Source organism: Leucoraja erinacea, chromosome 17, assembly GCF_028641065.1.
Source record: "Leucoraja erinacea ecotype New England chromosome 17, Leri_hhj_1, whole genome shotgun sequence".
Classification (NCBI taxonomy): Eukaryota; Metazoa; Chordata; class Chondrichthyes; order Rajiformes; family Rajidae; genus Leucoraja; species Leucoraja erinaceus.
The window spans coordinates 14,228-37,360 of NC_073393.1; the positions used below are offsets into that span (position 1 = coordinate 14,228).

General features: G+C 47.4%; 1 protein-coding gene across 1 annotated transcript; it reads right to left on the bottom strand.

The window, feature by feature from the left end:
- Window positions 1–3,001: 3,001 nt before the first annotated feature.
- On the bottom strand, window positions 3,002–22,944 carry zgc:162297 (uncharacterized protein LOC555865 homolog). Its single transcript, XM_055648339.1, is given in 7 exon segments — window positions 3,002–3,459; window positions 5,165–5,292; window positions 9,745–9,895; window positions 11,413–11,593; window positions 22,617–22,699; window positions 22,864–22,888; window positions 22,891–22,944. Coding segments are annotated over 7 exon segments (807 nt in total). The 5' UTR covers window positions 22,939–22,944; the 3' UTR covers window positions 3,002–3,268.
- Between the last annotated feature and the right edge of the window lie 189 nt (window positions 22,945–23,133).

The following is a 23,133-nucleotide window of genomic DNA, read 5'->3' on the forward strand; positions in this document are numbered from 1 at the left end:
CTCTCCAGAAATGCTGCCTGTCCCGCTGAGTTACTCCAGCATGTTGTGTTAATCGTCAGTGTAAACCAGCATCTGCAGTTCCTTGTATTCCCGTTATGCTTTTGATGGCTTGTCCTTAAATTGAGACTTTAATCTTAAAGGAGAGAGTTAAAGAGGTCAGGGAGAAAATTAAACTGCCCGCGTCTGAAACTAAGTCAGAAGTACTGGAAGAACTCAGTCGGTCAGGCAGCATCGGTGGAAAGAGAAACCAGTCCATGTTTCTGGTCGGGTTGAGGTGAGACAACTTCGGCCCACAAAGTCCGTGCTGAACATGACGCCAAGTTAAACTAATCTCCTCTGCCTGCACGTGATCCATATCCCTCCATTCTCCACGTATCCATGTCCCTAGCCAAAAGCCTCTTAAACACCACTATCGTATCTGCCTCCACCACCACCCCTGACAGCACATTACCCCACACACGATGAGAGGCATAGATAGGGTAGACAGTCAGAACCTTTTTACCAGGATAGAAATGTCAAAGACCAGAGGGCACAGCTTTAAGGTGAGAGGGGCAAAGTTGAAAGGAGAGTTGCGGGGCAAGCATTTGACACAGAAGGTTGGGGGGTGCTCAAATATTGTCTTCCTGTTCGGGTTGGCTGATTAAGTGTGTTTTGTCCGTAGTCAGCAGATGTCTGAGACCGCAAGTCCACTTGAACGTACTGAGCCAGATCAGTTGTTACCGAACTGAACTCACTGTGGAATGAATGCATTAATGGGGCCACTCTGCTGCTGGATCCGAAGTTGTCCGTGCCGCTGACGGTAAAGTCTGTGAAAGCAGCCCCATCAGAAACTGTGAGGCCTCGCATCCTCGGCGCTTCTGACACGCCGGCTCCGTCATGCTGGCTGTTTGGTTTGAGGCATCGTGACAGAGCCGGGCCGGGCATCAGCGGTACGGGAAAATGTCGGCGTTTTTCGAGCAGAGCACTTCAGACCCCGAGTACTGAGTTATGTTGGGTGGGCAGTAGGCGGTGACAAAATGAGTTAGTTGGGGATGGAAGATTTTATTAAAATATGTGTACATAAAATTGTCCAAATGTTTTGAGGAGTGCATGAGTGAATGTAAAAGTGAATTAGCTAGCGAAATGGAAGAAATCACGGCGTTTCAGCGTGTGGTTTTGGCGGACCAAGGAATCAAAGGCCGAATCTGACATACACCCACAAACACACGCACACACATACACACACACACACAGAGGATAGATAGATAGATAGATAGATAGATAGATAGATAGATATATCCAGGTACACTCTGAGAAGAAAAAAAATGTTGAAATATTTATTTTGTCCAATTTCATTTGTTGCCATATTTATTTTGTTTGTGAGGTCAAAAATCCATCTGTTTGGACTTAAAATATTTTATCAAGACTAGATGTTACATTCCTTCTTAGAATTGTACTTCCTCTGCACAGTGAATGTGTGTTGGATAATGCTGTTAACATGTGCAGTGTCGTTCCACACAGCTGTTTGTAAAGGTCATTTGAGAATGTGATGATCCAGTTAGAATGTGATCTGTGCGACATCACCCACTGCCTTCACTGCAAATGTCCATGTGGGATTCATACAGAAGGTGATACACGCCTGTCTAATAGGCAGCGGAGGAGTATGTCACTCAGTTAGTCATTCCTTCTCTCCAGAAATGCTGCCTGTCCTGCAGTGTTACTCCAGCATTTTGTGTCTTTCTTCAGTGTAAACCAGCATCTGCGCTTTAGTTTACTTTTGTGTAAGAAGGAACTGCAGATGCCAGTTTAAACCGAAGATACACACAAAAAGCTGGTGACCCAGCGGGACAGGCAGCATCTCTGGAGAGAAGGAATGGGTGGCGTTTCGAGTTGAGACCCTACTTTAGTCTCGACTCAAAACGTCACCAATTCCTTCTGTTCAGGGATTCTGCCTGTCCCGCTGAGTTACCCCAGCTTTTAGTGTCTATTTTGGTTTGGTTTGGTTTAGTTTAGTTTAGAGATACAGTGCAGAAACAGGCCTTTCGGCCCACCGTGTCCGCACTGACCAGCGATCCCTGCACACTTGAATGGTAGGGAATGTCAGGAATGGTGGAGAAAGGAACTGGAGATGCTAGTTTAAACCAAAGATAGACACAAAAAGCTGGAGTAACTCAGTGGGACGGGCAGCATCTCTGGAGAGAAGGAATGGGTGACATTTCGGGTCGAGGCCCTTCTTCAGATTCTATAAGGAGAACGTCCCAACGCTATAAACATCCTCGTCCACGGATTTCCCCAATGTTCGTCACAATAAGAAATCAGTCTCTGTATATTTGGTTAAAAAAGAACTGCAGATGCTGGAAAAATCAAAGTTGGACAAAAATGCTGGAGAAACTGATCAGTCTGAAGAAGGGTCTCAACCCGAAACGTCGCCTATTCCTTCTCCCCATAGATGCTGCCTCACCCGCTGAGTTTCTCCAGGATTTTTGTCTACCCTGCATATCTGGTTGGTCTTGTTTTTTTGCAGGGATCGGACGCTGCAACTGGAGAATTTATTCTGGCTGTTCAATGCCAGACTGCCCAAATTCTGTGTCTTTCCCCCTGCGATCCACGCACACTAACACTATCGTACACACAGGGATGATGTACAATTACAACAGCCAATTCACCTACAAACTTTCAAGAGGGAGCTCTTGAAAATAGCGGAGTCAGGGGATATGAGGAGAAGGCAGGAACGGGGTACTGATTGGGGATGATCAGCCATGATCACATTGAATGGCGGTGCTGGCATGAAGGGCCGAATGGCCTACTCCTGCACCTATTGTCATAAACCTGCATGTCTTTGGAATGTGGGAGGAAACCGGAGCACCCGGAGAAAACCCACGTGGGTCACGGGGAGAACGTACAAAATCCGTACAGACAGCACCCGTAGTCAGGATGGAACCCGGGTCTCTGGCGCTGTGAGGCAGCAATTCTACCGCTGTGCCACCGAGCCGCACTAATATACCATGCTTTGTTCTGAATATTCAGTGTCATATTTATTTCAATAGTTTTTATTTATTTCAGAGTTCAAGTAAATCCCATTTTAGAATCAAAGGAAAATATACGAGTGATTTAAATCTTCATGCATTCAAGTCAAACTCATTGAAATTAATACAGACGATGAGAACACAGTGAAGGATGACTACTGATTGTGGCAACATTAAAATGAAGTTAGTTTAGTCGAGGTACAGGAGCAATCTCGATGTTGCTTCAACAAACTGCTGTCGGGCTGTCGGAGCAGATTTGTTTTTCATTTCCTCAGTTGGTGTATTTTGGACATGAATTTCTTTATTCGTTCAGTGTCCAGTTCATTGGCCCAATATCCTGCTTTCTTAAAATGTGAACCAATGATGAAGCCGTCTGCAGCCATGTACTGCTCCATGTTTTCATAGCTCACACCTGAGCCAACCAACACGGGAATCTTCAAAGCTTCTTTAACCTCTGCACAGAATAGAGGATACTCATGTATAATATTAACACTAATAAATGTTACAATATCAAATGCCTCATTTTAGAGAGGACTAAGAACTTGAAAATAAAGTTTTCTACTTTAACGTGGCGACTCGGTGGCGCAGCGGTAGAGTTGCTGCCTCACAGCGCCAGAGACCCGGGTTCCATCCTGACTACGGGTGCTGTCTGTACGGAGTTTGCACGTTCTCCCCATGACCGTGGGGGTTTTCTCCGAGATCTTCGGTGTCCCCCCACACTCCAAAGACCAGGTTTATAGGTTAATTGGGTTGGTATAAATGTAAATTGTTCTGAGTGTGTGTAGGATAGTGTTAATGTGCGGGGATCACTAGTTCACACGGACTCGGTGGGCCAAACTAAACTAAAGAAATAGCATAATACAGCCAAATCATTTAGTTTAGAGATACAGCATGGAAACAGGCCCTTCGGCGCAATGTGTCCACACCTACTAACGATTACCCTTCACATTGCCTCATAGCACTGGAGACCATGGTTCGATCCTGACCATGGGTGCTGTCTGTATGGAGTTTGCACGTTCTCTCTGTGACCACGTGGGTTTCCTCTGGGTGCTCCGGTATCCTCCCACATTCCAGAGACGTGGGGATTGTAGTTTAATTGGCCCTGTGGAAATTTCCCCTTGTGTGTAGGATACGAAGTGGGATAACATAGAACTAGTGAGCAGGTGATGAATGATTGGTATAGACTCAGTGGGCCGATGAGTGCGTTTCTACGAAGTATCTCTAAACTAAACTAAACCAAGGAACCAGCTACAATCACATTATCAGGTTCTATGACTGTAAGATTGGGTCTGAAGAAGGCTTCTGTCCCGAAACATCAGCTATTACATTTCTCCGTAGATGTTGCCTGACCTGCTAAGTTACTCCAGCACTTTGTGATTATCTTCAGTATAAACCAGCATCTGCAATTCCATGTGTTGGAAGGAACTGCAGATCTTAGTTTAAACCAAACTAATAGATACTAGACAATAGGTGCATGAGTAGGCCATACGGCCCTTCGAGCCAGCACCGCCATCCAATGTGATCATGGCAGATCATCCACAATCAGTACCCCGTTCCTGCCTTCTCCCCATATCCCCTATCTTTAAGTGCCCTATCTAGCTCTCTCTTGAAAGTTTCCAGAGAACCGGCCTCCACCGCCCTCTGAGGCAGAGAATTCCACAATCACAACTCTCTGTGTGTAAAAGTGTTTCCTCATCTCCGTTCTAAATGGCTTACCCCTTATTCTTAAACTGTAGCCCCTGGTCTGGACTCCCCCAACATCGGGAACATGTTTCCTGCCTCTAGCGTGTCTAAACCCTTAATAATCTCATATGTTTCAATAGGATCCCCTCTCATCCTTCTAAATTCCATAGTATACAAGGCCAGGCGCTCCATTCTCTCAGCATAAGAATATACAAAGAATATACAAACAATGATAGACTTGGAGTCATAGAGTGTAGGAAGGAACTGCAAATAGACACTAATAGCTGGAGTAACTCAGCGGGACAGGCAGCATCTCTGGAGAGAAGGAATGGGTGACGTTTCGGGTTGAGTCCCTTCTTCAGAAGTAGGGTCTCAACCTGAAATGTCACCCATTCCCTCGATCCAGAGATGCTGCCTGTCCCGCTGAGTTACTCCAGCTTTTTGTTTTCTATCTTCGGTTTAAAGGATGCACGTACCTTTCAGCTGTGCAGGATCAGTCTCCTGCCCCGTGGCTATTCCGGTCACTATGACTCCGTCAGCCAGGAAGAATTCAGCAGCCCTACCGGTCTCTGCTATACTAACGTCTGCAGTCAGGGCGTGTGAGCTGGAAACAGACCAGTCAAACTAAATGCATGATTTCAGCAGCAGACAAGTTTTAACACTGACATGCTTGTGTTTTTCAGTTACGGAGGAACAAGACCAGGTAGCAATTTAAAGACAAGAGTGAGGACTTTAAAGTGGAGACATGAGTGTATTGGCAGACCTTCAGCAGCTCTAGAGACGGGAGACTGGTCAGCAGGGAAATAGGTTTCATGTGGATGGGGAAAGATTCTTGAATAAAACACAAAGTGCAGGAGGAAATTAGCGGCTCGGGCAGCATCTGTGGAGGGAATGGATAGATGACGTTTCTCGACCAAAAACGTCATCCATTCCTTCTCTCCAGAGATGCTGCCTGTCCCGCTGAGTTACTCCAACTTTTTGTGTCTCTCTTCGGTTTAAACCAGCATCTGCTGTTCCTTCCCATACACAGATGGCGTTTTGAGTCAGGACCTTTCATCAGACCCAACACGAAAAATGCTGTCTGTTTATTCCTCCCCCAGATGCTGCCTGACCCGCTAAGTTCTTCCAGCACTTTGTGTTTTGATCTAGAATCCAGCACTTGAAGTTCCTTGTGTCTCCAGGAAATGGATTCTCACTGAGCAACGCTCAGGAAAATACAACATCTCAAGTTCAAGTTCAGGTGAGTTTATTGTCATGTGTCCCTGTATGGGACAATTAAATTCTTGCTTTGCTTCAGCACACAGAGCATAGTAGGCATTTACTACAGAACAGATAAGTGTGTTCATATACCATAATATAAATATATACACACATGAATAAATAAACTGATAAAGTGCAAATAACAGAAAATGGGTTATTAATGAGTTTTGTCCGAGCCAAGTTTAATAGCCTGATGGCTGTGGGGAAGTAGCTATTCCTGAACCTGGTTGTTGCAGTCTTCAGACTCCTGTACCTTCTACCTGAAGGTAGCAGGGAGATGAGTGTGTGGCCAGGATGGTGTGGGTCTTTGATGATACTAACAGCCTTTTTGAGGCAGCGACTGCGATAAATCCCCTCGATGGAAGGAAGGTCAGAGCCAATGATGGACTGGGCAGTGTTTACTACTTTTTCTAGTCTTTTCCTCTCCAGGGCGCTCAAATTGCCAAACCAAGCCAAGATGCAACCGGTCAGCATGCTCTCTACTGTGCACCTGTAGAAGTTAGAGAGTCTTCCTTGACAAACCGACTCTCCGTAATCTTCTCAGTAAGTAGAGGCGCTGATGAGCTTTCTTGATAATTGCATTAGTGTTCTCGGCCCAGGAATGATCTTCAGAGATGTGCACGCCAGGAATTTGAAGCTCTTGACCCTTTCAACCATCGACCCGTTGATATAAATGGGGCTGTGGGTCCCCCTCCTACTCCTTCCAAAGTCCACAATCAGTTCCTTGGTTTTGCTGGTGTTGAGGGTCAGGTTATTGCGCTGGCACCATATGGACAGTTGCTCGATCTCACTTCTATACTCTGACTCATCCCCATCAGTGATACGTCCCACAATAGTGGTGTCGTCAGCGAACTTGATGATGGAGTTCGCACTGTGATTGGCTAAGCAGTCATGGGTATAGAGTGAGTACAGCAGGGGGCTGAGCACGCAGCCTTGAGGTGCTCCCGTGCTGATGGTTATTGAGGCTGACACATTTCCACCAATACGGACAGACTGTGGTCTGTGAATGAGGAAGTCGAGGATCCAATTGCAGAGGGATGCGCAGAGACCCAGTTCTGCAAGTTTGGTAACCAGCTTGGAGGGGATGATTGTATTAAATGCCGAGCTGTAATCGATGAATAACAGCCTGACATATGAGTTTTTGTTGTCCAAGTGGTCCAAAGCGGAGTGGAGGGCCAGCGAGATCGCATCCACCGTTGATCTGTTGTGGTGGTAAGCGAACTGCAGTGGGTCCAGGTTTTTGTCGAGGTAGGAGTTGATTTGCTCCATGATCAACCTCTCAAAGCACTTCATCACCACCGGCGGTAGTGCCACTGATCGATAGTTATTGAGGCACGTCACCTTACTCTTCTTGGGCACTGGTATAATTGATGCCCTTTTAAAGCAGGTGGGGACCTCAGACCTCAGAAGTGAGAGGTTGAAAATGTCCATAAAAACTCCAGCCAGTTGGTCCGCACAGGTTTTTAGAACACGACCGGGTATACCATCAGGTCCAGGTGCTTTTCGGGGGTTCATCCCTCTGAAGGATTTCCTGACGTCGGCCTCTGTGACTGAAACTGAAATACCATCACAGCGAATGGGGGCTCGGGACGGCACATCAGTATTCAACCTATCAAAGCGTGTGTAGAACACATTGAGCTCGTCAGGGAGTGATGTTTCGCCGACATTCGAGCTGCCTGCCGGTTTCGCCTTGTAGGAGGTGATTGCATTCAGGCCCCACCACAGCTGCCGAACATCTGTCTCATCCTCCAGTTTGGAGCAGAAGTCCCTTTTGGCCTTTTTTATGACCTTACCAAGGTCGTATCTGGACTTCATGTAGGCCACTGTATCATTGGAAGTGAATGCCCTGTGTCTGGACTTCAGAAGAGTGCGGATCTCAAAGTTCATCCAAGGTTTCTGATTGGGAAACACTCGGAAGGTTTTTGTAGGGATGCAGTCCTCTACACATTTCTTTACGAAGTCTGTAACGACTGTGGCGTATTCGTTCAAGTCCGTTGCCGAGTCCTTGGAACATAGCCCAGTCTACAGACTCCAAACAGTCCTGGAGTTGTTCCTCTGCCCCCCCCCCCCCCCCCCAACCAGCTCTGTACAGTCCTCACCTCTGGGGGTACGCTCTCAATTGCTGCCTGTAGGCAGGAAGAAGCAGCACCGCGGTATGGTCGGATTTACCGAAGTGAGGGCGAGGGATAGAACGATAGGCATTGTTGATGGTGATGTAGCAGTGGTCGAGGGTGTTGGGTCCTCTGGTGCAGCAGGAGACATGTTGGTGGAAGTTAGGGAGTGATTTCTTTAGGTTTGCCTTATTGAAGTCCCGAGCAATGGTGGTAAATGCCTCGGGGTAAGACTTCTGGTGTTTGTTGACCACGGCGTGCAGCTCCTCCAGTGCCAGACGGACGTCTGCCTGGGGTGGGATGTAGACCGCGGTCAGGATAACGGAGGTGAATTCCCTTGGGAGGTAGAAGGGACGGCACTTCACCACCAGATGTTCGAGGTGTGGAGAGCAGGAGTTGGACAGGACTGCCACGTCCGAGCACCACGCAGAATTGACCATGAGGCAGACGCCCCCTCCTCTCCCTTTTCCAGATGCCAGTGTACGGTCCATATGGTGGATGGAGAACCCTTCAGGCTGGACCGCTGAGTCTGGGGAGCTGGGGGTGAACCATGTCTCTGTGAAACAGAACACAGAGCATTCCCTCAGCTCCCTTTGATAAAGCAGCCTTTCCCTTAAGTCCTCCACTTTGTTTTCAAGGGACTGTACGTTGGCCAGTAGGATAGTAGGGAGAGGGGGCCGAAGTCCCCTGCGCTTCATTCTGACCTGAAGTCCTGCCCGTCAGCCACGTTTCCGGACACAATGGAGGCTTCCCCTTTGTTTCCAGGTACTGTACTTGCTGTACCTGCTGTTTCTGCGGACCTGCGCTGGAACGGGGATTCCCTCAAAGTTCGCAGCTCCAGCTCCGTTGTTCCTGGAAGATCCAGCCCGTCGGCTCTGGGGGTCATCCCGGGGTCTCCAGGTACAGTACCTGGGATCCTCGGTCGGGTCAGGAGTTTCACAGCCAGCGTGGGAATATTTAAACTCCGGGGCTCCCGCAGCTGCGGGAGATCGCGAAATTGCGAGAGCCTTGAAGTGCTCAAACAGCGTGTCCAAAACGGCACCGATTTCTGCCGTTTTTCTGATCCAGGTAAGTTGTTGGAAGTTGTAGTTGAGCCTTTTATGTTCCGGAGCTCTGCAAAAGTCGCAGCAGGCAGGCTCCAGTTACTACAAATGCAAAATAACAGCAAATGTTGGCAACACTCAACAGATCAGGCATCATCTGTGGACTCTTATGACATTGCACGTCATAAGAGTCAGTGATACAGTGTGGAAACAGGCCCTTCGGCCCCACATTCCCTCACGTCCTAGCTACACCTGAGCCACCTGCTGCGTTTGGTCCATATCCCTCCAAACCTGTCCTCTCCATGTACCTGTCTAACTGTTTCTTAAAGGTTGGGATAGTCCCAGCCTCAACTGCCTCCTCTGGCAGCTCGATGCATACACCCACCACCCTTTGTGCGAAAATGTTACCCCTCAGAATAGAAACATAGAAAATAGGTGCAGGAGTAGGCCATTTGGAGCTTTGAACCTGCACCGCCATTCAATATGATCATGGCTGATCATCCAACTCAGTATCCTGTATCTGCCTTCTCTCAGGCCAAGCACTCTTTATCGGAACAAAGGAGAATACTTCTGCAGAATACTTGTTGAATGCTTTGAATATGCTAATTACTGGGTAGAAATAATGACTGATATCAACAGTACCTGTGCTTTTTCTTAATGTCAGCAAAGATTTGAATGTTCTCAGCTCCTATTTGCTTGCGGTATCTAAGCAGGTCGCTAGCACATGCATCTAGAAACCCTTCATCTGAAATTTGTGAGAACACAAACCCTTCAGCCCGAATAAAATCAGCGTCTAGGAAAGAAATAGATGGAATGTTCAATTTGTTTATTCCTGAGAGTAGACATACTCTAAACGAGAAATTATATAGGAGGAAAAAATAGCTGGATGTACAGGTGAGTCTAGTGTAGTTTAGTTTAGGGATACAGCGTGGAAGCAGGTCCTTCAGCTCATTGAGTCCACAGCGACCATCGATCACTGTACACTAGTTCTACCCTACACACTTAACCTACAAACCTATACGTCTTTGCGATGTGGGAGGAAACCTGGGCACCCTGAGAAATCCCACGTGGTCACAGGGAGAACGTACAAATTCTGTACAGGCAGCAGCAGCTGTAGTCAAGTTTCAACCCAGGTCTCTGGTGTTATAAGGCAGTAACTCTATTGCTGCGCCACTGTGCTCTGGTACTGTCCCTTTCACATTAGTTAATTCTCTTCTGAATTTAAGCTGGCCTTTGTAGGACTCAAGGAGTTGGACAGGCTCATTGCCAGAGACACTTTAATGTCAGATTGGTGAGTCAAGGAAAATATGTGGCTGTTAGAGAACAGAGAAGTCACTTCATGGTTGGACAAGTAAAATGGAAGATATTACTATGTTTAAAAGATGCTTTTGATTTATGAATCTTACGCATGCAGATTTTTAATATAATTGTTGTTTTTGTGTAGTCTTGTCTTGTGGTCATCACTCCCGAAGAGACCACGGACTGTACTGGAACTATCCTACACCTACTAGGAACATGTTTTACATTTACCAAGCCAATTAACCTACAAACCTGTACGTCTTTGGAGTGTGGGAGGAACCGAATATCTCGGGGAAAACCCAAGCAGGTCATGGGGAGAACGTACAAACTCCCTACAGACAGCACCCGTGGTCGGGATCGAACCCGGGTCTCCCGCGCTGCATTCGCTGTAAGGCAGCAACTCTACCGCTGGGCCACTGGTATTAGGTTTCTATTAGGTTTCAGGGTGGATAAACAAACCAATCAAAGAATGAGAGGAGATTTCATTGAAACTTAAATAATTTGCTACCACAAATAAAGACACAGAGTGCTGGAGTAACTCAGCGGGTCAGGCAGCATCTGTGGAGAACAGGGATTGGTGATGTTTCACAGAATGCTGGAGTAACTCATTGGATCAGGCAGCATCTGTGGAGAACATGAATAGGTGACGTTTCAGAGTGCTGGAGTAACTCAGGAGGTCAGGCAGCATCTGTGGAGAACATGGATAAGTGACGTTTCACAGTGTGCTGGAATAACTCAGCGGGTCAGGCAGCATCTGTGGAGAACATGGATAGGTAATGTTTCGGCTCAGGATCCCTCTTCAGACCTCTGAAGGGGCCCAACCTGAAACATCACCTATCCAATGTTCTCTAGAGATGCTGCCTGACCCACTGAGTTACTTCAGCATTTTGTTTTATGTTCAAGACCCTTGTGTGCCTGTGATAACAGAGGTTGTTCTAACGTCTAAACGCACGCGCTTCATTTAACAGGTGATCTGGGCTCGGGAATGGAATTGTTCACATATATACAGACCTGTGGCCAGTGCGACGGCCATGGCTTGTTGATTGGCTGCAGAGAGCATCTGGACACCGAGAGGAAGGCTGGGGTAAGACTGTCTGACTGCAACACAAATGGCGGCCATGATCGCTGTCACCTCCGGACCCACTCTTGGACTGTAGGGAATGTCGTGCATGTTCTCCACAATCAATCCATCCTTTGGAATACCAGACAGATCCAGGAAATATATATCAATAAATATATTTGAACATGATCATCTTTACCATATCAACCAATTCCAATCTCTAGAACATAGAAAGCTCAGGACTATATTCTGTATCTTACACATTGCTCTATCCATTATACTGAGTTTGAATTGATTGTCTAAAGATAGCGGGGCCTCGCGGCAGCAGCCTTTGCAATCCGTCTGTCTTTAAAAACATTTTTTTGTCCTGTTGAGTGTATAGTTTGGTTGTAGTTTATATATTATTTTTAGCTGTGTATATGTGAGGGGGCGGGGTGGGGGGTGGAAACTTTTAAATCTCTTACCTGTACGGGGGCCCGACCCTTTCTCTGTCGGGTCTCCGTTGTCATTGGGGCCTAACACCGTGGAGTGGCCTGCAACCGGAACGACCTGGGGGCTCCAGTCGTGGAGCCTGCAGACTCACCATCGTGGAGCTGGCCGGCTTCGGAGCGTGGAGAGGTGTGCGACCCGACTTCGGAACTTTGCAGGCTCCAGCCGCAGGCCCGGTGGACGATGACATCGGGAGCTCACGAGTCCCTGGTGGGAGACGGCTTTTTGGAGCCCTCGCAACGGCAACTTCTCCCGCCCGAGTTGCGGGGTTGAAAACGACCCAGAGCGGGGCCTTACATCGCCCGGTGCGGCTTTAACAGCCGCGGGACTTGCCATCGCCCGCCAGGGGCTTTAACATCGGGAGAAGAATTGAAAACAGGGTAGAGGCAAGACTTTGCCTTCCATCACAGTGAGGAGGAGATTCACTGTGATGGATGTTTGTGTAAATTGTGTTAGTTGTGTGTCTTGGTTTCTATTCTTGTTGTATGACTGCAGAAAACAAATTTTGTTTGAACTTCATTTGAGGACAATAGACAGTATTATATTGTATTGTATTTACCTTTAGTATTATCTGATCTGATCTTTTCACTGTACCTCGTTACAAGTGACAATGGCAAACCTAAACCTAAAGGTTGTTCAGAAAATAATATTGATCATATAATTATTAAATTAACCAATTGTTTACTTAAATCACTGAGATTATTCTAAGTGCAGAATAACACTGAAGTTATGAATCAATAGTTTTTAAAATTTCAAATCCTAATTCTGTTTCTCATTTTAGGTTAGTTGAGTTTATTGTCAAGCTTTTGTTCTGTGCTAACCAGTCAGTGGAAAGATAAAACATGATTACAATCGAGCCATTCACTGTGTACAGATACAGGATAATGCAAGGTAATACGCGTTTAGTGCAAGGTAAAGCTAGTAACGTCCATTCAAGGGTCTCCAATGAGGGAGACAGTAGTTCATGACTGCTCGCTAGGTGTTGACAGAATGATTCAGTTGCCTGGTATTTACTCTGGGCACAGAATACCACCATGCTGTCAGGTCAGCAACCTGATTCTGATTCACAAATAATAATGCATGAATATTTTTAATTTAATCGTGGTCCTTATGGGATTGTCTATTCGATTTCAGGGTGGATAGGCAAACCGACCACAAAATGAGTCAAATGATTCTTGCAGTGTTAGTTGGGGTAGATGCAGATAAATTGTGTAGGAAGGAACTGCAGATGCTGGTTTACACCAAAGATAGACATAAAATGCTGGAGTAACTCAGGGGACAGGCTGCATCTCTGCAGCGAAGGACATTGTCAACATGGCCTGGCCAGGTCGATCACTGGAACTCTGACACAGTGCCGTTGCCAGGACAACGGGCCTATATGGCAAAGATGAGATTCTGCTTTTTTTAACCAACTTTCTACTTAAATCATGTAAAATGGCGACAAAAACATGGTGAATCTTGTGTACTGTCTCAGTGTAATCTACAGTTCCTACACTCTTATACTTAAATATGATTACGTATATGTGTAGTAAGTTTTTTACTGAACAGTATGCAAGAGGGGTACCTAGGTACATGTGACAAGAGTATCATTGAACATTGGAATGTACAATCTGTGGTCACAAACTCAGAATAAGTGGTCGGCTTGAGATGAAGTGGGCTGTTAATTCTCAATTGTTGAGTTAATTGAAAATTTATCAATAGATTTCTGAACTCTGAAGAGAATTGAGGGTTATATGGGGATAGTACAAGGTAAAAATAAGCCATGGTCTCACTGAATGGTTTTAGACGGGAAAGCTCCAAACAACTTATGTCAGGGTAGACACAAAATATATATCCTGTTCAATGTATAGTTTGTTGTTTTTATATTGTTTTTAGCTGTGTATGTGTGGGGGGCGAGGGAAACTTTTAAATCGCTTCCCTATACGGGTGACCCGACCTTTTCCCTGTCGGGTCTTCGTTGTCGTTGGGGCCTAGCACCGTGAAGCGGCCTCTAACCGGAAGGACCTGGAGGCTCCAGTCGCAGAGCATGCGGACTTACCATCGTGGGGCTGGCCGGCTTTGGAGCGTGGAGAGCTGTGGTGACGCGCGGCTGCGACCCGACTCCAGAGCTCGGAGGCTCCAGTCGCAGGTCCGGTGGATGGTGACATCGGGAGCTCGCTGGTCCCTGGTGGGAGACCGCTTTTCGGAGCTCCCGCAACGGCAGCTTCTCCCGCACGAGTTGCGGGGTTGAAAATGAGCCGGGCCCTTACATCGTCCGGCGCGGCTTTAATGGCTGCGGGACTTGCCATTGCCCACCGGGGGCTCCAACATTAAGACCCGGAGTGGGGCCTTACATCGCCCAGGCGCGGCCTTAACGGCCGTGGACTTGCCATCGCCCGCCGGGGGCTTTAACATCGGGAGAAGAGAAAAAGAGACAAGACTTTCCCTTCCATCACAGTGAGGAGGAGATTCACTGTGATGGATGTTTGTGTAAATTGTGTTGGTTTGTGTCTTGGTGCTTTTCTTGTTGTATGACTGTAGAAACCAAATTTCGTTTGAACTTCATTTGAAACATAGAAATTAGGTGCAGGAGTAGGCCATTCGGCCCTTCGAGCTTGCACCGCCATTTGATATGATCATGGCTGATCATCCAACTCAATATCCATCCAGAAGTGGCGGCGCTGCCTTGCAGCTGCGGCTCGCCTGCAGTTCGTTTGTCTTTTCTGTTTTTTCAATCAATCAACCTTTATTGTCATCTTGCAAGCAACAGTTGTACAGTGCAAAATGAAAAGACGTTTCCATGGGAATAGCGGAGCATCGCACATGAAATTTAAAACGTTTCACACATAATAACACTAAAAACAATCCAGTCCCTGATGGAACAGTATAAATAAATAGTTAAAAGCAGGTTAAACACAACGTTAAAATACAATAAACCAATCATAAAAATGTCCGGGGCAGCTGATTTGAATGGCCAGTGCCAGTTATTAAAGTGTTCGTGCCAGCTGCAGAATCAAGTGACTGTGAGTACAGAGTGACTGTTTAGCAGCCTCACAGCCTGTGGTAGGAAGCTGTTTAGCAGTCTTGTAGTCCGGGCTTTGATGCTTCGATATCTCTTGCCTGATGGCAGGAGATCCAGGTGTATGTGAAGGGGGTGCAGTTTGTCCTTAGCAATTCTTCGAGATTTTTTCAGACAGCGGCTCTGGAACAGTTCTTGTACCGAGGGTAGGGATATGCCAATGATTCTCTCTGCTCCCCTCACTACCCTCTGCAGAGCCTTCCTGTCCGAGCAGTTGCAGGTGGAGTACCACGTATTTATGCAGTACGTGAGTACAGACTCCACCGTACCCCTGTAGAAAGTCCTGAGGATGTTGGTGGGGAGTGAGGCCTGTTTTAGTTTCCTCAGGAAGTGCAGTCGCTGATGGGCTGATTTGTTTTCTCTTGTCCCCTTTTGTATTTGTATTTGTATATCTTTATTGTCATTTCCCAAGTATTCACATACCCAGAGGAAACAAAAAAACGTTGCTCAACCAGTGTCCATTCAGTGTGCATCAAAAATAAATAGAAATAAAAATACATATATCATGAACAAATTTAACTCTACTAAACATTCAACAGGCGTTCCGATCGGCAGCGGCATGACAGTGGCTCTGCTGCAGTGTGTCCAGGTTGGTGGTTGGTGCGCGAGACTTTGGCAGGGGGCAAAGTCCGTTTAGCAGTCTTATAGCCTGCGGGAAGAAGCTGAGGAACATCCTGCTGGTTTTGCAACTAATGCTCCTGTACCTCTTCCCTGATGGCAGGATGGAGAATATGTGATGCGATGGGTGGTAGGGATCTTTGATGATGGAGATGGCTCTGCTGATACATCTCTTCCTGTATATGTCCAGCAGGAAAGGGAGTGGAGCACCAATAATCCTGCTGGCGGTCTTCACAATTCTGTCTAGTTGGTGCCGTTCGTACGCCTTGCAGCTCCCGAACCAGGAAGTGATGCCGTAGGTTAATGTTTTACAGTTTATTTCGGTTTATTTAGTTGTGTATGTGTGCGGGGGTGGGTGTAACATGTTTTTTGACTTCCTTCGGGGGGGGATGCGACCTTTCCTGCCGTATCCCCCGTCTCCGTGTCCGTCTGCGCTGAGGCCTATCGCGAAGCTGGCGGCCTCCAACTGCGACCGACCTCGAGGCTGCGGAGTCAGAGCCAGGACTTACCAACGAGGCTGGCCGACTTCGGGGCTGTGGTTGCAGTGCGACCCAACTTCCGACCCGACTTTGGAGCCTCGGAGGCTCGGCCGCGGGCCAGTGGATGACATCATCGGGAGCTCGAGTTCTGTTTTCCGGAGCTCCCGCAACTACAGCTGCGTCCGCTGGACTGGAGGGCGGCAGCTTCGCCAGCTTCGACCGCCCCGGGCCGCGGAGTTTGAACCGGCCCGTTTGCGGAGCACGGATTCAGCCACGGGACTTACCTACCATCACCCGGCGGGGTCACAACATCGGAGGCTTGGATTGCCTCAGCGCAGAGGGAGAGCAAGGAGGGAAGAGACAATGACTTTGGGACTTAAACTGTGTTGAGTGTTTGTTATTTATTCTATATTATGACTGCAGGCTAAACCATTTTGTTGCACTGAAAAGTGCAATGACAATAAATTGAATCAAATCAAATCAAATCCCGTACCTCCCTACTCTCCATACCCCCTGATCCCGTTAGCCACAAGCTTACTCCCTCTTAAATATAGCCAATGAACTTGCCTCAACTACCTTCTGTGCCAGAGGTTCAAATTACAATAGATAAATTGTATATTGTATAATTGTAAATGCTAGAGTAGCTCAGCGGGGCAGGTTGCAATCTCTATGGAGAAGGAATGGGTGACTTTTCAGGTTGAGACCCTTCTTCAGTCTGATGAAGGGTGTCGGCACGAAATGTCACCTATGCATGTTCTCCAGTGATGCTACCTGACCCGCTGGATTTCTCCAGCTCCAGCATTTGCAGTTCATTGTGCCTATCTCTGTGGTCAGTGTCACCACCTATCTCTGCACTGATACATTCTGTCATCACCCCCCTGCGCTAAAACAATCTGCCACCTTCTTAGACCCCCTTCGGTCGTGGCTAACCATGGGTGTCTCCAGGGTTCTATTCCCTATATGGAGGACGCCAGTGCGTGAACGTGGGGAGACTGGTGCACAGACAGCTACCCCACGGTCATTGACAGATCTGGGTCAGGATCCAGTGACATGGAGTCCAAGACAACCGGAGACCCTTTTCTGCTGCAGCCTTCATCCACCTTCCTAGCCATTGTGACTAAGGTCAGCCATCGTCCTCCGCCTGATTCCTGGGATGGCAGGACTTTCATATGAAGAAACACTGGATAGACTCAGCTTGTACTCGCTAGAATTTAGAAAATTGAGGGGGGATCTTATAGAACGTACAAAATTCTTAAGGGGTTGGACAGGCTAGATGCAGGAAGATTGTTCCCGATGTTGGGGAAACCCAGAACAAGGGGTCACAGTTTAAGGATAAGGGGGAAATCTTTTAGGACCGAGATAAGAAAAACATTTTTCACACTGAGAGTGATGAATCTGTGGAATTCTCTGCCACAGAAGGTAGTTGAGGCAAGTTAATTGGCTATATTTAAGAGGGATGTTTAAGAAGGAACTGCAGATGCTGGAAAATCATAGGTACACAAAAATGCTGGAGAAACTCAGCGGGTGCAGCAGCATCTATGGAGCGAAAGAAATAGGCAGAAACGTTTCGGGCAGAAACCCTTTTTCAGACCTTGGGAGGGAGTTAAGAGGGAGTTAGATGTGGCCCTTGTGGCTAAAGGGATCAGGGGGTATGGAGAGAAGGCAGGTACAGGATACTGAGTTGGATGATCACTCATGATCACAGAGGCCCAGGACCGTCGGAGAGCAGTGGAGGAGGGTCAGGGCGGTGAGTATATAAATCGGGCGCGGGGCTTGTTTTCACAGAGGCCCAGGACCGTTGGAGAGCAGTGGAGGAGGGTCAGGGCTTTTACCGAAATCCGTAACGTTCCACACTCCATAGTGAGGGTTCTGGTGGAAGCCGCTGATTGGTGGAAGCAGACTAGAGGAAGCAGCTGATTGGGTGCAACATCAGGTTAGCATTTGTGCTTTCTGGTTAAAGGGGCAGTGCTTTAGTTAAGGTACAGTGGGTTAAAGGTGCAGTGCTTTAGTAAAGGTACAGTGAGCCAAGGGTACAGTGGGCTAAAGGTACAGTGCTTTTTGTTTATATAATAAAGGTGCAGTTTAAAGGTCACGAGGGAGCAGCTGTTGTGAGTCAGATACCTGCTGATTTCTCCCAGCAGTTTCTATTGTATTATACTGGTATCAGATCCAGGGTAAGGCGGGAGAATGACAGTCAGAGCAGTATACTGTTCTGGATGTCAGATGTGGGAGGTCATGGTGTCGGGATGGCCCTCCAGACATCCACATCTGCACCAGGTGCAGCGAGATGGGGCTCCTAAGGGACCGTATTAGGATCCTGGAGCAGCAGCTCGATGACTTCGCTCTGATCAGGGAGAGTGAGGAGGTCATAGAGGGGAGTTATAGAGAGGTGGTCACTCCAAAACCACGGGAGAGAGACATGTGGGTCACGTTAAGGAAGGGCAAGGGGCAGAGGCAGGAACGAGTGAGTACTCCAATGTCGGTACACCTCGCAAATAAGTACTCCTGTTTGAGTACGGATGGGGGTGACAGCCTACCCGGGGGTAGTGACAGCGGACGGGCCTCCAGCACAGAGACCGGCCCTGTTGCTCCAAAAGCTAGGGAAAAAAAGAGGGCAATAGTAATTGGGGACTCCCTCGCCCCAACCATTCTAGTTTAAATTGTTAGGGGGTCGGATAGGCGATTCTGTGGACGCAGTCGGGAGACCAGGATGGTGGTCTGCCTCCCTGGTGCCAAGGTCTCGGACGTGTCTCAACGCATCCAAGATATCCTTAAATCAGAGGGAGAGGAGCCTGAGGTCGTGGTACATATAGGTACCAATGACATAGGAAAAAAAAGGGAAGAGGTCCTGAAGGGAGGATTTAGGGAGTTGGGAGGAGAGTTAAGAAAAAGGACCAAAAAGGTAACAATCTCAGGATTACTGCCTGTGCCACGTGACAGTGAGAGTAGGAATGGAGCGAGGTGGAGGATAAATGCGTGGCTGAAAGACTGGTGCAGAGGGCAGGGATTCAAGTTCCTGGATCATTGGGACTTCTTTTGGGGAAGGTGGGACCTGTACAGAAAGGATGGGTTGCACTTGAACCCGAGGGGGACCAATATCCTAGCGGGGAAATTTGCAAAGGCAGCTGGGGAGACTTTAAACTAGAATGGTTGGGGCGAGGGACTCAAATAGCGAAAGGTAGTAGACAGAATGGGAGGCAGGAAGCAGAAATGGGAAGCACTCGGACACAAGAGGAGAAAGAAAAAAAAGGAAATAAACAGAGAATAAGAGACGGGGGTTTTTTTAAATGTGCATATTTTAATGCTAGGAGCATTGTAAGAAAGGTGGATGAGCTTAGAGTCTGGATAGACACCTGGAAGTATGATGTTGTGGCGATCAGTGAAACGTGGTTGCAGGAGGGCTGTGATTGGAAACTAAATATTCCAGGATTTCGTTGCTTCAGGTGTGATAGAATTGGAGGGGCAAGAGGTGGAGGTGTTGCATTGCTAGTCAGGGAAGATATTACAGCAGTGCTTTGGCAGGATAGATTGGAGGGCTCATCTAGGGAGGCTATTTGGGTGGAATTGAGAAGTGGGAAAGGTGTAGCAACACTTATAGGGGTGTATTATAGACCGCCAAACGGGGAACGAGAATTGGAAGAGCAAATATGTAAGGAGATAGCAGAGATTAGTAGTAAGCACAAGGTAGTGATTGTGGGAGATTTCAACTTTCCACACATAGACTGGGAAACACATTCTGTAAATGGGCTGGATGGGTTGGAGTTTGTAAAATGTGTGCAGGATAGTTTTTTGCAGCAATACATAGAGGTACCTACTAGAGGAGGGGCAGTGCTGGACCTCCTGTTAGGAAATGAGACTGGACAGGTGGCGGAGGTATGCGTTGGGGAGCACTTCGGGTCCAGTGATCACAATACCATTAGTTTCAATATAACTATGGAGAGGGTCAGAACTGGACCTAGGGTTGAGATTTTTGATTGGAGAAAGGCTAACTTTGATGCGATGCGAGATGATTTAAAAGGAGTGAACTGGGACATTTTGTTTTATGGGAAAGATGTAGAAGAGAAATGGAGGACATTTAAAGGGGAAATTTTAAGAGTACAGAATCTTTATGTTCCTGTTCAGTTGAAAGGAAACAGTAAAAATTGGAAAGAGCCCTGGTTTTCAAGGGAAATTGGACATCTTGTTCGGAAAAAGAGGGAGATCTACAATAATTATAGGCAGCATGAAGTAAATGAGGTGCTTGAGGAGTATAAGGAATGTAAAAAGAATCTTAAGAAAGAAATTAGAAAAGCTAAAAGAAGATATGAGGTTGCTTTGGCAAGTAAGGTGAAAGTCAATCCAAAGGGTTTCTACAGCTATATTAATAGCAAAAGGATAAGGAGGGATAAAATTGGTCCATTGGAGAGACAGAGTGGACAGCTATCTGCAGAGCCAAAAGAGATGGGGGAGATATTGAACATTTTTTTTTCTTCGGTATTCACCAAGGAGAAGGATATTGAATTATGTGAGTTAAGGGAAACCAGTAGAGTAGCTATGGATACTATGAGGTTCAAAGTAAAAGAAGTACTGACACTTTTGAAAAATATAAAAGTGGATAAGTCTCCAGGTCCTGACAGGATATTCCCTAGGACATTGAGGGAAGATAGTGTAGAAATAGCCGGGGCTATGACAGAAATATTTCAAATGTCATTAGAAACGGGAATAGTCCCCGAGGATTGGCGTACTGCGCATGTTGTTCCATTGTTTAAAAAGGGTTCTAAGAGTAAACCTAGCAATTATAGACCTGTTAGTTTGACTTCAGTGGTGGGCAAATTAATGGAAAAGATACTTAGAGACAATATATATAAGCATCTAGATAAACAGGGTCTGATTAGGAACAGTCAACATGGATTTGTGCCTGGAAGGTCATGTTTGACTAATCTTCTTGAATTTTTTGAAGAGGTTACTAGGGAAATTGACGAGGGTAAAGCAGTGGATGTTGTCTATATGGACTTTAGTAAGGCCTTTGACAAGGTTCCTCATGGAAGGTTGGTTAAGAAGGTTTAACTGTTGGGTATAAATGCAGGAATAGCAAGATGGATTCAACAGTGGCTGAATGGGAGAAGCCAGAGGGTAATGGTGGATGGCTGTTTATCGGGTTGGAGGCAGGTGACTAGTGGGGTGCCTCAGGGATCTGTGTTGGGTCCTTTGTTGTTTGTCATGTACATCAATGATCTGGATGAAGGTGTGGTAAATTGGATTAGTAAGTATGCAGATGATACCAAGATAGGGGGTGTTGTGGATAATGAAGAGGATTTCCAAAGTCTACAGAGTGATTTAGGCCATTTTGAAAAATGGGCTGAAAGATGGCAGATGGAGTTTAATGCTGATAAATGTGAGGTACTACACCTTGGCAGGACAAATCAAAATAGGACGTACATGGTAAATGGTAGGGAATTGAAGAATACAGTTGAACAGAGGGATCTGGGTATAACCGTGCATAGTTCCTTGAAGGTGGAATCTCATATAGATAGGGTGGTAAAGAAAGCTTTTGGTATGCTAGCCTTGATAAATCAGAGCATTGAGTATAGAAGCTGGGATGTAATGTTAAAATTGTACAAGGCATTGGTGAGACCAAATCTGGAGTATGGTGTACAATTTTGGTCGCCAAATTATAGGAAGGATGTCAACAAAATAGAGAGAGTACAGAGGAGATTTACTAGAATGTTGCCTGGGTTTCAACAACTAAGTTACAGAGATAGGTTGAATAAGTTAGGTCTTTATTCTCTGGAGCGCAGAAGGTTAAGGGGGGACCTGATAGAGGTCTTTAAAATGATGAGAGGGATAGACAGAGTTGATGTGGACAAGCTTTTCCCTTTGAGAATAGGGAAGATTCAAACAAGAGGACATGACTTCAGAATTAAGGGACAGACGTTTAGGGGTAATATGAGGGGGAACTTCTTTACGCAGAGAGTGGTGGCGGTGTGGAATGAGCTCCCAGTGGAAGTGGTGGAGGCAGGTTCATTGGTATCATTTAAAAATAAATTGGATAGGCATATGGATGAGAAGGGAATGGAGGGTTATGGTACGAGTGCAGGCAGGTGGGACTAAGGGGAAAAAAATTTGTTCGGCATGGACTTGTAGGGCCGAGATGGCCTGTTTCCGTGCTGTAATTGTTATATGGTTATATGATCATATTGAATGGCGGTGCAGGCTCGAAGGGCCGAATGGCCTACTCCTGCACCCATTTTCCATGTTCCACCGTTGAGGTCTTGGTTGCCACCATACACTGAGATATTCTACCACCCCACCTTCCTGCACTGATATAATCTGTCACCCCACTGTGTATTGACACCTTCTGCCACCAACCGCTGTACTGACACATTCTGTCACCCCTCGCCCTACTCTGAGGGTCACCCATTCCTTCTCTCCACAGCTGCTGCCTGTCCCGCTGAGTCACTCCAGCATTTTGTGTCGATCTTTGTGATATAATCTGTCACCCCCCCCCCCCCATGGCAGCCCCGCTACTCACGATGCCGGCCTCCATGTACACGGCTGCCTCCTCGCACGCCTTCTCCACTATCTGGGGCACAGAAAGGCTGTGCCGCGGTGCCCCTGGGGGGGAGAGGAGAGGGTGAGGGTGAGGGTGAGGGTTAGGGTGAGGGTGTGAGGGTGAGGGTGAGGGTGAGGGTGAGGATGAGGGTGAGGGGGAGGGGGAGTGTGAGGGGGGGGGGGGGGGGAGGCGGCGCTGGAGCGCGGGGGGGGGGTCCGGGCCTCACCTGGCAGCGCCCGCAGGTGCACCACCATCCCAGCACGGCGCAGCGCACCGAAGCCCACAACCGCTGTAGCCGCATAGCGACGGCCCCCCCGGCCCCGACCCCGGCCTGGGCCACAACCAAAGATACCAGAGGAGCTCCTCTATGATCTTTGGCCACAACAAGCCCGAGCGACCGTGGGGCGGGACTTGTCGATGGGGGCGGGGGGTGGGGCTTGTCGATGGGGGTGGGGCTTGTCGATGGGGGTGGGGCTTGTCGATGGGGGGGGCGGGG